We start from the raw sequence: 18939 nt of genomic DNA on the forward strand, positions 1-18939 counted from the left end.
ACCCCTTATCAACAAGGGTGCCTGAACGAAGCATATTTGTATACCTAACCCTTAACTGTACCCCACAATATCAAAATAAAAACTATTGATATGTATATATATATAAAGAAACCTAATGTCACTTTATTGTAAGCAGATTAAAATTTTGTAGTGCTCTGTATATGTATGACCTTATAATTATGCTGTAAATTACTTTTAATATTCCATAGCAAACTATCAAATAATGTAAAAAAAAAAAAAACTTTACCTAATGAAGCTCTAATATAAGACAAACAAGACCTACTTTTTGACTACTGAAAATCCTAATGAAACACCTAACTTTGAAATGTCTGCTGTGAGAGTATTCAACTGCTTTAAATAAATAATCATTAAGCAAAATTACATAGCCATATAACCACAAACATGAAAAATGTTTATACCAACATGTTATGGAAATGACAACTGGAATATTTAAAAGATCTATAAAGCATTTAGCATTACCAAGGAAAACAAAATTACCCAGAGCTTTGTTTAAACTTCAGAAAGTTGAGAAGTAAAAGTTTGTAATCTCTAAAGAAAGAACATAAACCATAAAATCTAGATTCTAGTCCTAGTTGTGCTATTGACTGATTGATTGAGTTTAGAAACAGGGTCTCACTATGTTGCCCAAGTGGTCTCAAACTCCTGACCTCAAACAATCCTCCTGCCTTGACCAAAGTGCTATGAGTACAGGCATGAGCCACTGTGCCCAGCTTCTACCACTTATTTAATCTCTCTAAACCTTACATTTCTTCATCTATAATATTTGAGCTGTCACTACAGAGAGAAGCTGTCAGAAACACATAAAGCGCAATAATTATAAACTACAAGAAATACATAAAAGCAAATTACACATCCTATTATAAAGAAACAGCATGTCGATTTGGAAACCTGTGCTATATTTTATACAAGAAGAAATACAAATAGTTCTTCAGACAGTGAAAAAAATGCTTAACTCCACTAGGAACCAAGACAATGATATCTCCTCTCAAATTACATCTAAATAATACTCGGACAACAGTAAAACTATCCAGTTATAACTATATAAACCTTTGAATACAATTTGGCAATACATTTAAAAATTCTTTAAAATGTTTATATCCCTTAATATTATGAATCGCATTCTAGAAATTTAGTATTCATTCCTTCCTCCTAGGTAACACATATTTATTGAGCATTTACCACAAGTCAGGACATATGCCTAACAATGAAAGAAGTGAACAGAGGTAATCCCTTACCTTGTAAATGTATAAATAATGGATATGTAGAAAGTTCCCGATTTACAATGGTTCATCTTACAATCTGTCAAACTTTACGATGGTGCTCATACAACAATTCCGTTTTTCACTTTTAGTACAATACTCAAAAAGTTACATGAGATATTCAGCACTTTATTATAAAACAGGTTTTGTGTTAGATGATATTGTCCAATTGTAGGCTAACAGAAAGTGTTCTAAGCACATTTAAGGTAGGCGAGGCTAAGCTAAAATGTTCAGAAGGTTAGGTATATTACATGTGTTTTAGCTTATAATATTTTCATCTAACAATGGATTTTTTGGAATATAACCCCACCATAAGTCAAGGAGCATCTGTACAGAAATAAATAATTATAAAATAATGAAACAAAAGCACAGGATGTTATGAAAAGTGATCTAATTTAGATTAGAGAGGTCAGGGCAGAACTCTCTTAGAAGATGATATTTAAACTGGAGACCACTTAGGCAAAGAATGAAAGAATATTCTAAAGAAAGGACACACCTTGTATAAATGCCCTGAAAAGAATTTAGGATGTTCTAGAAACTGAAGAAAGCTGGTGTGCCTGCAGCATAGCAAGAGAGAAGAGATCTAGTAATGGTGTTGAGAGGCAGGTGGAGCCAGACCTCAGGTCTACAGATGCTGTGGGTGTGTTAGGTTTTATTGTACCATGCAGAGACAATGATGAGCTTTGAGAAAGAAGGTGGCATTTCACTTATATTTTAAAAGATCACTCTGGCCTCCATAAACAGGTAAGAGGACTATAAAAGTGGAAATGATGCCTGAGGAGTCTTAATTCTAGTTTGGAGGATGTTTAAACAAACAACATCTAATCTAGATAACAGATCACAAAAGTTGTTTATAAAATTGGTAAATTACTTGTATGAGAAACAGCAAGATATAAAATTCAATACATGGTAGAATCACAACTGTTTAATTAAGACAAAAAAGTAGCATAGAAACATAATCGCACAAGTTTTTTCCTGAGTGGTAGAGTTATAGCTGGCTCCTTATTCTTCTATACTCTTCACTCCAAGAAAAGTAAGGGTATGAGAATATTTAAAACAAAACAAAAAGCCACTTTGTAAAATTTATTTCAAAATAAAGAGCAAAGGTGCTTCTTTAATTTGAACATCATTTCCTGTGTTATTCCAAAAGATATGGTCAGTTCCACTGTACTATTCCTTTTAACATTATCTCCCTGGCCCCCTCACTTTCATCCCATAATTCTTCATCAACTTTTAGAAATACCATATCTCAAAAACCTTGAAGATGGTGTAGAAGTAATTATATATTAGAGCTGAAGGAAAGCACAGAAATTTTACAGTCATCTTTTACTATCCATACATACGTGTAGTTAGAATCAGAATGAAAACTCACAGATGACCTTACCATACTGTCGCATGAACTGCAATATACTTTACCCACTTTCTCTTTTCAAACTTAGACTCCCCTCCATTTTCCTATAACCCTTATAATGCAGTGCTTACTCATTCTGGAATTTGGAAAAGGATAGAATAAAAGAATAGCAGAATGAAGAAAGAATGGGAAATCGCATTTCAAAGAAACAGTAAATATCATTCTTATTAAATCAACTCGCAAACACAAATCGTGTTCCTTTTGTTCCTGACCCTACTTTCTGGGCTCCAGGCATACTCAGAACCCTCACATTAGTTCCTGGGCCCAAAGCAATGGTAGAAAGCAAGAACCACATGATCACTTTGAAACCTGAGTTAACTCCAAAGGCTTGAGTATAACTCATTTAGAAAAAACCAGGCCAAGAATTAAGGATATTCTCTAGAAACTTTTATATTCCTAATTCCTAAGATTACAGACCTATTACTCATAGTTGTATAACTCTTCCTGCTCTCTTTAAATAACAGAAAATTTATATCTACCACACGGTTATAGCTTCTATGTCTACACTAATATACTGTGTCATCATACTTCCTTAATGTAAAAATACGCTGAACAAAATGATTTGTAAAAGTATACTGCAACAAAAAATTACTAGAAATTCTAACCTTAAACATGGGCCGCACATGCTCCAAATGTGTTGCACTTGTAAAAGGTGCCTGTACATGGCTTACGGCCTCCATGAGTGCTTTAGCCGTCTTGGCCATCTGTTCCATTTCTAAGTTATACAGAAGTCTTCTTTGTTTTTCACTGGCTACATCTGAAAAAATAAACACTATTAGTATTGAAAATATAAAGCATTTAAGAATTCTTTTTTGATATTTTACTAACAAATAATAAACACCAGTAATTAGCACTAATTAAAAATTATCCTAAGAACACAGACACAAAAGGTTACATATTGTATGATTTCACTTACATGAAATATCCAGACTAGGTAAATCCATAGAAACAGAAAGTATACTGCTGTTTTCTATTGGGTGGAGGGAGGGGAAATGAGAAGTAATTGCTATATGGGTTTGGGGTTTTAGTTTAGGGTAATGAAATGTTCTGGAACTAGGCAGAGGTGGAGGTTGGCACAACATTGTAAATATTCTAAAACACCCATTGAATTTTTCTTAAAGTATTAGGGAAACAACTTAAATATGAAATAGAAAAATAGCAAAAGAGAGGTAAAAGGCAATGGCATCATTGTACCACATATGCTTGAATAACAGCTCCTGAATTAACATGAAAACAACTGGCCCAAACCTTTCAGGGTAATTTTAGTGCTTTTAGCATAAGACCATCTCCTTCCCATTTCTGGCTTATCACTGATTTCCTACCACCATGTATAAAACAGGGCAGAGAAAGAGGGATATGAAAACGATATAATATATAATATTGCTTATTACCTGTCACTAGAATTTTGCTATTTGTACACACTTGAGATTTCACTTCCAAGTAGAACTGCTCACAAAGCAGGAATCCTCTTTCTATATTATTGTTATATTCTTGAGTCATTAACCTCACCTCATTCTTATAATCAGATTTCAGTTAATTTAGTCACCATTATCTACACATACACAGTGTTAGAATGGAAATGGGTTCACAGTTGGCTCCTAAAGCTAGTTAAATCTAGGGACTCTAAAGTGACACAATTTATGGACTATTTGAAGTGATGATTTCCAACTCCACGATCTACCCATGACCCCAATCCTCCCCATCTTCTCTAATCACCCCTACTTCCAGCTTCAGTTTATGTGTAATAATAGATGAACAAATGGAAACGTGCTGCTTGAGGATGAAGAGAAAGAAAAACAAAGTTGAAGTCTTGACTATCGGCATTGTCCAACCAATCTCTTTGACCTATAAATCCTTGCTGAGGTTAACTGCTAAATGGACGAATATATATTAAAGGTACACTAACATATGCATATTATGTAGCACTTTCCATTAATAGTTGGTCAGTGTTATCTTTCTTCAGGATGTGGAGGGAAAAAATACAATCATATTACCAAATTATATATTATAATGCTGCTCATCAAAACATAGTCTAACCCATATTTAATGGTTACTTTATTCCAAATCAAGAGAAAAACTCTTTAAATTATATATTTATATATTTTTTAAGAGACAGTCTCACTATTTTGTCCAGCCTGGCTTGAATTCCTGGGCTCAGGTCTTCCTCCCAGTTCATCTTCCCACCTCAGCCTCCTGGAGTAGCTGGGACTATAGGCGTGTGCCACCATGTCTAGCTATAAGTGAAAAACTCTTCCCCCTTGAACAATCAGGATTTAGCTGATTTGAATACTTACTTTGTTTACTTGATTTTGTAGGGATTGTTAGTTCTTTTGTTTCTTTCATTGATATCTTTTTTCCAGCTATTTCATTATAGATGGCTGATAGATACTCTTCAGGAAGGTCTTTACTGTCATTGATGCCTCTATTCATCTTAATATACTGTTCCTTTGTCATTTTATTTTTAACCTAGATATGAAAAATCGTTATAATTCCTAAAATTAACATAAACGTTTCTCTTGTATTTTAAGAATCTGAATACTCTTATATGAGTATTATATAAATATTTTGAGGACAGGAAGTAAAAAAATATTCAACAAAACATACATAAAAATGGGGGGGAAAAGTCACAGAAAATGAAGGCAATATAGAAAAGACTCATTCTGGCATAAACTAATTCACTTTGCTCTGATGTGATGTGGACATGAGTAGTTAGCATTAAGAAAGGAAGGAGACTGGATAATAAAATTATTTGGTTTTACCCAAAGCTTAAGAGCTCTTGCAGTCTCTTAAAAAGGGTTATGACAATTACTAGAAACATAAAGCTATCAAAAACATTCATATCTTAGTTTGAAAGAATATAAACATGTTGCTAATGAATTAAAAACTCATTTTATATAACAATTGATGTACGAATAACAATAGTTGAAATTTAAAAAAAAACAGATAATAATCTCTCTGACTGAGGAGTCACTGTGGCACCTGAATTATACTAGGTGATCTGTGCAAAGTATCCTTGGAATGTTTGTTTTTTCTTCACCAGGAGAATCAGAGTAATTGAGAATGTTTTGTCTTGATTACAAGTACCCTAAACAGGAGTGCCCTACATTGTACCTTGATAAAGCTGTTGAAATACAAGCTTGATTGTCTGAAACATGGTAGCCCATCACCAAACTTGGGAACTAGTACAGCCAAAATGATTACACTGTATCTCCAGAAACCCAGAGAAAACCTGAAGTCTTATATTCTTACCAACTTCCATAAAGAATTTAAGGTAACTCTAAAGATAAGGTTCCTGTAAAATTTACATGAATGCACAAAGAACATCAATCAAGCAAACAAGTAATCAAAAACTTGCAAAAAAACTATAGAGAGCTGGGTACAGTGGCATGCTTGTAGTTTCAGCTATCCGGGAGGCTGAGGCAGAAGATTCAGTTACCTCATCTAATGCATTTTATGTAAAAAATGCATAATAACATTACTTTCTCCATAAAGTGTATGTGAAGATTAAATAAGATAACACATGGACAGACTTTTAGTGTAGTGTCTAATGCATAACATGTGTTTAATTAGTGCCCCATGTTGCTTACTCTATCTCACTACAAAAAACAAACAAAACTATGGAGAAACCAGACTACTCAGAAAACATAACTGGAATACACACACTTATTTACTTCAGATTACTCTGTAAGCATCTTTCTAATGTATCACACAGAATGGTAGGAATTCTTTACCTATAAAAATGTAAAAATCTTACTATGAAAGTATTAAAATGTAACTAAGGGAATAAAACTATCATATTATAACTTTTAAAGCTCATCTTGAGGTATGGCACTAAAAAATATGAAAGAAAGAAAGGTGTTTTAAAGTTCTGACTGAAAAACAGGAATAACACAATAAAAGACCACACAAGTGCTGCCAATAAGACGTCAACAACAAAAGATTACAATCACCTGGAAATTTTGAACATATCATCATGCCAGTCAGATGAAAAGGGAAGTCTTGACAAAAAAAATCTAAAATAGCAGTTAACTGTCTGTGGATATGGGTTGGGTCTCCCAAAAGTGAGATAAGAGAATACTTTGCTTTCAGGCACCCAAAATAAAGCACACTGCTTCACACAGAACACTTGCCACAATATGATTCTGGAAACCATGTAAAATCCAATCCTACTTTTCTTTGTCTGACATCTTTTATGAAACACTCTACTCTTGACTTTTATTCTCACATGCTTAAATTAAACTGTGCCTGTTTAGTGTTTAAGTCACTAAAAGCAGGTGGTTACTAGTGCTGATTAATGTACACCAAAAATTAAGCATGTTTTAAATATACCTCAAAGTTAAAAAAAAATCACTGACTCACTCACACTATACGTAAAAGGTAGCCTAATTATAAATATTCTAAGTGAAAAAGGGACATAAATGGCTTGTTCAAATTCACCTATATCTTAAGTTTGAAAGTAACTAAAATGAGAATTGTTTTAATAAATTCCTTTAAAATTACGTGTATTTTAAAGTGTTGTCATTTGGTATGGTTCACATGGTTCTTAACTAAATCAACTAGGGCCACAATTATGGGTTCAATTTTCTAACAGGCTACTTAGCTTCACAAGAATTGCCAAGCTGTTCCACAGCTGCAGGCTGCATATTAGCACATGCCAGGCAGCAGGCTGACAAAGAATGGCTGACAACAAGCAGTTGCCACTGCTAGACAAGGACTTCAAGCACATGTTCTACAAACAGGCACTATTACACTGAAATAGGACACTGTTCTCAAGATAGTGCTCCCTAAATGGTATGCCTTCAAAAATTTATCATAAGCTGGGTTCTTAAGAAAAGATACAAAAGGAATTTTTAATATTTCTTCAAAATAACACGATGGAGAGAAAGACATGGCACAGATGTATACAGTATTCCTTATTCATTTATAGAACCAAATGTCTCTAAAAGTATAACCTTCTAAAACCAAAGATATATAAAGCCTAGGTTATAAATACTATGATTTAGACTGAAAATCAGATGAAAAATCAGGCTGAAAACGCTGATGCAAAGTTATCTAAATAAATCATTACCTGTGGACTGCCTTATAAAACCATGGGAAAAAATAATCATGCTGGGTAATAAGAAACCAGATGGTAAGCTGCTTTGACTATATTGCCAATAATATGGGAAAGGCAAATCTTACATTATTAAAATATTAGATAATTTTTTTAAAATCCTATATAAAAGCAAGTAAATCTGTGGTAAATGTAGTTGTTCAATTCTAGTGTTTAAGACAGGATTAACTTCATATATAACCCCCCACTTTATGTTTGGTATATTTTCTATATCAACCTTTCCTTAAATAGCCCAAAACAGACACAAAAAATACTATAGCAAAGTTTAATCTCAAACTTCACATAAATTTTTATTTTTCCAATACATCTCAGATTAGCAACTATACACTTTATTTTACATCCTAAAAACAATAAGATCATTAGATATCTACCCCTAGAAGTACAAAGAAATTCTTGCAAATAAGTTAATTTATAAAGATAATTTACCTCTCTTCTAGAGACACATAGTAAAATAAATGTAGATGACATGATATTTGGCATTTGCTTCTAAATTACCTAGGGGAAGGAAGCGATGTAGACAGAACAAGATTGACAAAAAGCTGCTAACTGTGGAAGCTGGGTGATGGGACATGTAGGTTCATTATACTAATCTCTCTACTGTTTAAGTTTGAAATGTCACTTTTAAAAGTTCATTTATATGTGGTGTTTTTCCATGTTGCGACAAATAGCAAGAGGAGACCTAAGACCAAAAAAGTATAAATACTTTTTTAGATCAAAATTTTTCTTTAGCTTTATATAGTTGTCAATCAGAGACTGACAAATATAGATATATTTTATAGATAACTATAAGTCTAATTAGAATTACTACCAGAAATTGCTTTTGTAAAATGTATACCACCTCAAGTAAAATGTACATACCTCAATTTGGTGATTGGTTTAACTGAATCAGATTAAAGTTTCAACCAGCACTTATTGAATTAAAAAAGGTATTTACTTTTTTACTACTGATTATAAAACTGACTTAGAGTAACACCTACCTGTGGACTGTGAAGGTCTGTGGTCAACATGATAATTGAGTAAGCCAAAACATAAGCAGTATCTGCACTAGCAAAAAGGGTTTGTCTGGAAAAATAAATGTATTGTGTTATAAACTTTTACAGTTTTATGAAATAAGTCACCTCAAATCCCATATCACTTTAATTTTCTCTCTCAATATCTCACATGACAATTTTTAATGACTTGTTTTTATTACTTCCAGATTATAGAAAATCTAAATTCTTTAAGACAGGAGATTATGTCCTATTATTTCTTAAATCCCTGGATGCTTCCTAACATAGTGTCTTGGATATAGCTGACAACCAATAAGCATTTGAAGCCCAGGCACAGTAACTCATGCCTGTAAACCCAGCACTTTGGGAGGCTGAGATGGGAGGACTGCTTGAGCTCAGGAGTTTGAGACCAGCCTATGCAACACAGCAAGACCTTATCACTACCAAAAACAAATTAGTCAGGTGTGTGGCACGTGCCTGTACTCCCGGATACTTGGGAGGCAAAGGCGGAAGGACTGCCTGAGCCCCGAAGGTTGATGTTGCAGTGAGCCATAATCATGCCTCTGCACTCCAACCCAAGTGACAGAGTGAGACCCCCAACTCAAAACAAATAATTAAGTAAAATGAAATAATTTTACAATATTAAGCATTTGAACCTTATTTACCCTTGGTTGCATTCTAGGTATCTTGCAGCAAATTTTTCCATTAATCGATCAATTTTCTGAGCTTCTCCTGGAAGACGGAATCCTTCCAGAAACATGCGAAGGGCTGAAACGAAGTCTTTTCCTGAAAAGTCATGTTGGTCCACATATGCATACATGACTTCTTTGTTAAATTTATCATTATCTCCCAGGAACTCACCCACTTGAGTCTAAAGTAAAAACAGAAGATAGAAATTGATTTGCCAATGGCATGTTACATTCACCACAAAGTCATTTAAAAGGCAGAAAAATCTGTCAGATCTACAGGTTTTTGACTACAGAGTTAGCAATTTCAAACAGGAAGTGAAAAGTTTAATGTACTGTTTTGCTAGCATTCATTTGATTAATATCATCTTTTGAGCAAATGTCATATTCCACATTGCTACTGTAATTTGATTCGACTTAGAAAAGTAACGCATACATCGCTTAAAATGTGTTTACAATTTTTTGGCACTCCTGGTACACACACACACACACACACACACACACAGAGTCATCCCTCAATATCCATGGGCACTCCTGGTATATACACACACACACACACACACACACACACACACACAGACATCCCTCAGTATCCATGGGGAAATGGTTCCAGGATCCCTACACACACACACACACAGAGTCATCCCTCAGTATCCATGGGCACTCCTGGTACACACACACACACACACACAGTCATCCCTCAGTATCCATGGGGAAATGGTACATACACACACACACACACACACACACACACACACACACACACACACACACATACACACACACACACACACACAGTCATCCCTCAGTATCCATGGGGAAATGGTTCCAGGACCCCCTCTTGGATACCAGAACCCATGAATGCTCAGGTCCCTTATATAAAATGGCACAATATTTGCATATAACCTACATATATCCTCCCATATACTTTAAATTGTTCCTAGATTACTTATAACGTCTAATACAATGTTAATGCTATATAAGCTGTTGTTATACTGTACTGTTTAGGGAATAATGACAAGAAAAAAGTCTGTACATGTTCAATACAGATGCAACCATTTATTTTTTTCCTCCTGAATATTTTCAATCTATGGTTGGCTGAATCCACAGATGCAGAACCCACAAATATGGAGGGCTAACTACAGATATTTATATTATAACAAGGTTATTCTTTAGGCTTTAATTGCTTTAAAAGTCCCACAATATGTATTGTTAACTTAAGAATTTTAAAGAAGAAGAAAAGATTAGAATGAAATAAAACTGTATTCTTACAGAGTCTAATCTTTCCTCTTGATGTAAGAACTGGGCAATATCTTCAGGTGTAGTGCCAAGCATACCTTGTTCTTGGAGGTATTGTATTCCTCTCTTTGGTTTCTTATTAAATCTAGGAGATGTTAAAGTTAATAAACACATTAAAAATAGAAAATCATTTGTATTCCCTGAAAAGATCTTAAACCACAGTACGTTTTTCTAACAGCACTTTGAAAATAGGAGCTTATTTAATAGAATCAACACATGAATGTACAAAATGATTACATTGTGCATAGTCTTCTTTATTTTTATTTTTTAAATGAGTCTCAAATGGAAGGCCATCTTTATCACTGACATGAATAATTTCAGGCTGGTTGCTGCAGCACAGTATTTTTTAAAATTCATATCAACAATGGTAAACTAGACTATTAGAAACAATGTCATGTAGTAGATGAACTTAGAGTGGTCTGTGAATACTAAATATCTCATATAGACAAACCTTGTTTTATTGAATTTCACTTTATTACACTTTGCAGATAGTGGTTTGTTTTTTTTTTTTAAAAAAACAAAGTGACGGTTTACAGAAACGCTGCATCGAACAAGTCTATTGGAACCATTTTTCCAAAAGCATGTGCTCACTTTTGTGTCACACTTAGGTGATTCTCAAATTTTTTTCACCATTATTTTATCTGTAGTGCTGTTTTGTGATCAGTCATCTTTGATGTTACTGTTGTAATTGTTCTGGGGTGCCAAAAACCACGTCTACATAAGATGATGAACTTAATTTAATGAATGTGTGTTCTGACTGCTCTCTACCCCACAATAACCTTTAAGTGTTCAAGTAAGAGTTGCACATTTCTCACTTTAAATAATGCTAGAAATGACTGAACTTAGTGAAAAAGGCATCTTGAACAAGACAGGCTGAACACTAGTCCTTTTGAGCCAAACAGCAAGTTGTGAATGCAAAGGAAAAGTTCTTAAAGGAAATTAAAAGTACCACTCCAGTGAACACACAAATGATAGGAATACTGCTGATTCGGAGAAAGCTTTAATGTCCTGGAAAGAGGATCAAACCAGCCACAACATTCCCTTAACCCAAAACCTAATCCAGAGCATGGCCCCAACTGTCTACAATATATGAAGGCTGACAGTGGTGAGGCAGCTACAGAAGAAAAGTTGGAAGCTAGCAGAGGTTAGTTCATGAGCATAAAGAAAAAAAAAAGTCATCTCTGTAACATAAAAGTGCAAGAGGAAACAGGAAATACTGATGAAGAAGTACAGCAAGTTATCCAAAAGATCTAACTAAGATCACTGGTGATGGTGGCTATACCAAACAACAGATTTTCCAAGTAGATAAAACAGTCTTTTATTGGAATAAGATATCACCGAGGATTTCGTAACTAGAGAGGAGCAGTCAATGTCTAGCTTTAAAGGACAGACTGACTTTCTCGTTGGGGGCAAATGTAGCTAGTGACTTTAAGTACAAGATAGTGCTCATTTACCATTCCAAAGTTCCTAGGGTCCTTAAGAATTATATGCTAACTATATTTTGTCTAAGTTCTAGAAATGAAACAAAGCCTGGATGGTAGCACCATCTGTTTACAGCATAGTTTACTAAATATTTGAAGCATAATATGGAGATCTAGTGCTCAAAAAAAAAAAGAAAGAAAAAGAAAAAGATTCCTTTCAAAAGATGACTGCTCACTGACAATGCACCTAGTCACCCAAGTGCTCCGATGGAGACATATAAAGAGACTGATATAATTTTCATGTCTGCTAACACAACATCCATTCTGCAGCCCATTGGTCAAGGAGTTATTTTAACTTTCAAGTCTGTTGTTTTAGAGACAGAGTCTCACTATGTTGCCCAGGTTAGTCTTCAGCTCCTAGTCTCAAGCAATCCTCCTGCCTCAGTCTCTCAAGTAGCTGGAAATACAGGTATGAGCCATCACACCTGGCTAACCTTCAAGTTTTATTATTTAAGAAATACATTTCATAAGGCTATAGATGTCAGAGAGTGAAACCTCTGTGGGATCTGGGCAAAGTTACACTAAAACCCTTCTGGAAAAAATTTACCACTCTAGATGCCATTATTGACTTATGGGAGCATTCCTTACTTATGGGAGCATTCTTGACTTATGGGAGGAGGTGAAAATATATACATTAACAGAAGTTTGGAAGAAGTTGATTTCAGTCCACATGGAACTTTGAGAGGTTTAAGACTTCAGTGGAGGAAGTAATTTGCAAACATGGTGAAAATAGAAAGAGATCTAGAATTAGAAGCAGAGCCTAAAGATGTGTCGAAATCTCACAATAAAACTTAAAACAGATGAGGAGCTACTTCTTATGGGTAAGTGAAAATAGTGGTTTCTTGAGATGGAGTCTACTCCTGATGGAGATGCTGTGAACATTAGTGAAATGAAAACAAAGGATTTAGAGGATTTAGACTACTCCATAAACTTAGCTGATAAAACAGCAGCAGGGTTTGAGAAGACTGACTCCAATTTTGAAAACACTACTACACACAGGTAAAAGGCTACCAGACAGCATCACATGCTACACAGAAATATTCTGTGAAGAAGAGTCAATTGGTGCCTTCACTGTTGTCTTATTTTAAGAAATTGCTACAGCCACCCTAGTCACCACCCTGATCAATCAACAGCCAAACAGACACCAGACACTCTACTAGCACAAGGATTATAATTCACTGAAGCCTCAGATTATCATTAGTAGTTTTTAGCAATAAAGTATTTTTAAATTAGGGTATGCACATTTTTTAGACATAATACTACTTCACACTTAACAGCATGGCACAAATATAACTTTAAAAGCACTGTGAAACCAAAAAAATCATGTGACTCACTTTACCCCGATATTCACTTCATCGTGGTAATATAGCACCAAGCCCACAATCTCTCTCAAAGTACAAGTATCTGAGGCATACTTGTACTTTGCATATATATTCGCCTTATTCCTCAGGCAAACTTGGCTCATTTGTCCAAACTGATTAGACTGGCACACAAAACCTTTCTCACTATAGCTCCTAATGATCTCTTACTCCCTTCTCTCTCATCTACTCCCATATATCATAGTCCATTCCCTAAACATATTTTCAGAGTCCATTCCTCCGAGTGCCTTTCAACTGGTCCACTCACAGGGGTACTTTCCCTCATGCTTATAGACCCAATTCAAAATGTTACCTCTTCGTTTACAAATCATTTACTCCCTACTTTTGTTACTTTTGTCTGTCATTACCTGTCACCTGCACTACTATTGCAGAGTTCTTAAACTGTCTCCCTATCTTGTTTTGTCCATATTCTAATCCATCCTTCAGGCTGGCAGCAAAGTCGTATTTACAAAATAGAAATCTGATGATGCCACTCCTCTCCTCAAAATGCTTCACTAGCAAGCCAATGTCAAGAGAAGAAAAAGCTCCTTTACATGGAGAAGAAGGCCTTCTGTAACCTAGACCCAACTCAATGCTCTCAGCTCACCTCCTGCTGCTCCTCCACGCCACCCTGCCCTTGCCATACTGAGCAACAGTTCTCAAGATGTTCTTCCTTTAAGTCTCTGGTGGTGCTGCACATGCCATTTTCTTTGTCTGTAATGCTTGTCTCTGTTCTGTCCTAATTATTCCCCTTGTCAAGTTCTTACTCTACCATAACCACGTACATTCATTAAAATCAAATATTTTTATGAGATAAGCAATCTTTGCTCTCTAGAAGCTTTCACTGTAATGAAAGGAATACAATTTTAAAGTTTAATAGTAAAAATGCAACAAATAGATGTATTCACAAGGTAAGATGATTAAGTAATTTGATTACAGGTAAGAGAATGACACACCAGAAGAAGTGACAAATTAACTGAGATGGTGACAATGTATTTCCTGGGAAAGGTGATTCTGGGACTGAGTTTCGAAGAACACTTACATCTTTTATAAACAATAACAAAACACATCCCAGTAAAGAAGAGGCCACACTAAAACATGAAAGAACAAGATGGCATGATATTATAAGAAATAGTTCTTTGTTGCTGGAAAGACAAGGTGAAAGAAAAAAGTGTCAGACAATGAAGCTTAGAGCCCAACAGATCCAAATCATGAAAGTACTACAATGCTATCATAAGCAGCTCTGGGTTTATTCTCTAATAGCAAGAGAGGGAAGAAATATCTAGTTAAGTATGAAAAATGAAAAAGACCAAAGGAAGATAAGCCAATTAAAAGATTATACTAGTTCAGGAATGTTGATGGTTTGTGAGAACAGCTGTGGGAGATGGAGAAAAGAGACTAGATTGCAGAGACATTTATGAACTAGAATCAACAGGATTCAGTGACAGATTTTATTCAAGAGTGAAGTGAAAAGCTGACTCCCAGGATTCTAGTTTATTAATTTAGTAGCATTTTGGGGTCACTAGTATAAAAAAGAAATAGAGAAACAACAGAGATTTCTGTTTGTCTTCTGGTTTTGGTAGGAGTACTGAGGGGGCTGATTTTGGAAAAGCGACGAGGAACAGAAACTGGCAATGCTAAGATGTATGCAGGAAAATAAAAATCACCCATAACAAGATTGAGATGGTATGGTCAGAAAGGTAGGAGGAAAACAGAATAGAGTGATGACATCATCAAAACAGGTATGAAAAGGGGTATTAAGAACACAGATACATTAAAGGATTCTTATTAATATCTGTACAGAGTAAAAAACAAGTCTAGTAGCTGAGAAAAGAACTGGAAGTTGGGGAGACCTCCCCTGCAAAGACCTCTTACTTCTCAAGCACCTCAGAGTTATCATACCTTGGCAGCACTTACTTTGTACAACACTCTTTCACAGACCTTACACATTACTATTTTTTAAATAAATATTTTATCCATATTTAGACTATAATCTTGAATACAAGGACCAGTGTTTCATGGTGCTTGGCACATAGTTCCAAGTATCAACAGTGTTTCCTGAGTGATCAGTAGAATTTTAACATGCATTTTTGTTTACACCTACTAGACCATGAGCACCTCAAAAGGAAAGACTACTTCATTAATCTAGTTTTCCCAGGACTTTGCATAAGCTCTGGAACAGATGGGACTTCAAAATACTGACTGAACACTTAAAATAAATGAAGTATTGATGGCTATTTCCTGAGGCAATTTTGTAAGATTTTATAATTTTATAACAGGATTTGCGTACATTTTTTAAAATTGTTTTTCATATTAACACTGGAAAAAATACACCTTAACATTCACCAAAAGGCACTGCTTAAGAATCAGAAAGAAATGCTTTATAGCGTTAAGGAGTAAACCATGTAAATATACAAGGAAAATTTTTAATTTACAGTAGCTAGATCCATGCAGAAAGGCCAGCATCATTTTCCTTACGGCACTCTTTGAAAGAAGAGATGGTGGCTCAGCCTGTAATCTCAGCACTTTGGGAGGCTGAGGCAAGTGGATTGCCTGAGCCCACGAGTTTGAGATCAGCCAGGGCAACTTGGCGAGACCTTGTCTCTACAATAAATAAAAAATTAGCCGGGTGTAGTAGCGCATGCCTGTAGTTCTGGCTACCTGGAAGGCTGAGGCAGAAGGATCGCCGGAGCCCAGTAGGTCGATGCTAGGGTGGTGGTGAGTGTGACACTGCACTCCAGCCTGGGCACGGAGTGAGACGGGAGGAAGGAAGAGAGGGAGGGAGGGAGGGAGGGAGGAGAGATGGGCAATAAGAAAAAGGAAGGAATGATGGGGGTATTCACAAATGAAATAGTCCAGGAACAAGCAGATATCACAAACTTAGTGGGAAAATTGATTTTACAAGACGAGGATCTGGTACAGTAGCCAGGCTAAAAAAAGAGGTGATCACTTTATCAACATATAAAAATGAACTCAATAACAAGAGTATATCAACAACAAGAGCAGTACATTTGTAACCCAACAGGAGGAGAAAAAATAAAACCTGTAAAGGAGCAATGCTAGCTATTAGGAGATTCATACTTTAAATTTTTGAGTTGTCATATGATTCGAAAATATAATGGGAGATTTCATAACTGTCCTAAACAATGCAAAACTGTACAGGTGATGCTCACCGACAGCACTCATAATATGGTGAAAAAAATTAATGTATATGACAACGGTAGTTGGGAATTACAAGAATCTATTTGGACTAGACTGCAAAGAACAAAGGGGGCTGAATAAGGAGTCACTACAATTCTCAGAACCAAGACAACTACCCCTCATTTTGCTCATAAAGTGATAATAAGAAGAGAATAAAAATAATCAGTAGAGAACCCAGGGAAGGGGTGGCAGGGCACTGGTAGAGGGATATTCAATAACATTTCTCCTTAAGCCTTGACACTTACAAATCTATCCCTTGTTCTATTATTTCTTTTTGTTGCTTCAGGACTTCAAACTGTTCTGGATTATCAGTGCCAGACATCTGTGTACTATAGCTGCCTATTCCTGATGATGATGTTGACTCCAGGGAATTTAAACTTCCATATCTGTTTATTGTCTCAGGGTGTTTGATTTCACTCATCTCTTGTTCTGAGGGTTTTTCCTGACCTGAAAGAAGAAAAACTAATACAGTACATTATTCTCTCAAAAAAACCATAATTTCTCAAACAAGGCAAGGCATTTCAATGTTGCTTAGATATATATTTAATACAAATAAACTATTAGGTGGCATCGTAAACCATATGCTTAGATATTAGAAAACACAGTAATTTGTACATATACAGTATGTACCATTAGGAAGGATTCTTTTTGCAGTTGCAGTAGTGAGTATCCATTGGATTTCTGCTCTCAGCTCATTCCTCATGAGGAATAGTTTTCAATAACACCAGTGTAGCCCTGTTGCTATGAGTTTCTCTCTGAGCGATGATTAACATCAAACACAGATGAACAATTCAACCTTCTTAAAACGTACCAGCTTGTTCATGTTTCCTCTATCTTATAACAAAGTTGCATAGATATAGCTTTACTTTATCTAATATTCAAAATATTGCTAGAAAGATTCAGAAAGAAGAAATAGTCTGGATAACTAATGAAACACTCATTATTTTAAAACTATTTAACTCATAGAGAATATTTCCACATCAGTTAAATGAATAATCATGTCATGAAACTGGTTTAATGACACCTGCAACTACCCTCCAAAATATCATTTACTTAAAATGATGAAAAATTACAGCCGAAAATGTCACCTTACCAAGAGTTGTCTGAGAGTTGGGATTTACATACTGATCCTTACTCCATTCAACCATACACTTCAAAATGGACACTAAGCATTCTAAACCTTTTTTCCTTAGGCTCAATTCCTACAAAATAATTCAAAAATACAATAAAAACAAAAAGATCTTTTAAGGAAAATACATGGCCCTACCTTGGTTAAGCTTAAATTTGAAAATGTTTTTAAAGTTCTTACCTGAACATTACTCATACCAAGTTCTTGACTGCCCCTTCCTTGAGCAATTTTTGATAGATCATTTACTAGTCTTTCAAATATATTGGCTGCATTTAAGTCACAGTCATAGTTTACATAAATATCCACTACACTTTGAGCATCTGTAACAATAAAACATATTAACTTTAACAAAATTAATCTAGGAGATGAGTACATTTGGCCTTTTAAATATCCAATAACAGGTCGGGTATGGTGGCTCACGCCAGTAATCCCAGCACTTTGGGAGGCAGAGGCAAGAGGCCTGCCTAAACCCAGGGGTTAGAGACCAGCCCCTGTCAATTTGGCGAGACCCCGTCTCTACAATAAATCAGCAAATTAACTGGGCATGGTGGTACGTGCCTGTAGTTCCAGCTACTTGGATGAGGTGGAAGGATCACCTGAAACCAGCAGGCTGAGGCTGTCACCACAGCCAATGCACTACAGCCTGGGCAACAGAATGAGACTCACACACACACAAATTATTTTTATACATATATATATATATATATATATATATATATATATATATATATATATATATATATAAAATAAGATTTCACAAATCAATCAGGTTGTAAACAGCAGAAGTTTATTTCTCACAGTTCTGGAGGCTGAAAAGTCCAACATCAAAGTGCTGACAGTTCCAGTCTCTGGTGGGGGCCTGCATTTTGGTTTATGGATCGAACCCTCTCCATGAGTCCTCCCATGGTAGGAAAGAAAATAGAGTTCCTTGGGTCCTAGAAGGGCCCTAATCCCATTCCTGAAGGCTCTCCCTTCATCAACTCCCAACAGCC

General features: G+C 35.4%; 1 protein-coding gene across 1 annotated transcript in view; it reads right to left on the reverse strand.

The window, feature by feature from the left end:
* Positions 1–3296: 3296 nt before the first annotated feature.
* Positions 3297–18939, reverse strand: part of LOC103255339 (brefeldin A-inhibited guanine nucleotide-exchange protein 1) — a gene marked incomplete at its 3' end in the record, with an annotated part of 78802 nt that continues 63159 nt past the window's right edge. Inside the window, exons 12-19 of the mRNA XM_008053302.1 lie at positions 18128–18267; positions 17912–18020; positions 17064–17265; positions 10752–10863; positions 9459–9664; positions 8782–8866; positions 4986–5157; positions 3297–3448 (exon numbers count right to left, since the gene is read on the reverse strand). Coding sequence (XP_008051493.1) covers positions 3297–3448; positions 4986–5157; positions 8782–8866; positions 9459–9664; positions 10752–10863; positions 17064–17265; positions 17912–18020; positions 18128–18267 — 1178 coding nt within the window. The remainder of the gene's footprint in view (positions 3449–4985; positions 5158–8781; positions 8867–9458; positions 9665–10751; positions 10864–17063; positions 17266–17911; positions 18021–18127; positions 18268–18939) is intronic.

This window comes from Carlito syrichta, unplaced genomic scaffold (genome assembly GCF_000164805.1).
Source record: "Carlito syrichta isolate Samal-C Ts95f unplaced genomic scaffold, Tarsius_syrichta-2.0.1 Scaffold288042, whole genome shotgun sequence".
NCBI classification, from domain to species: domain Eukaryota; kingdom Metazoa; phylum Chordata; class Mammalia; order Primates; family Tarsiidae; genus Carlito; species Carlito syrichta.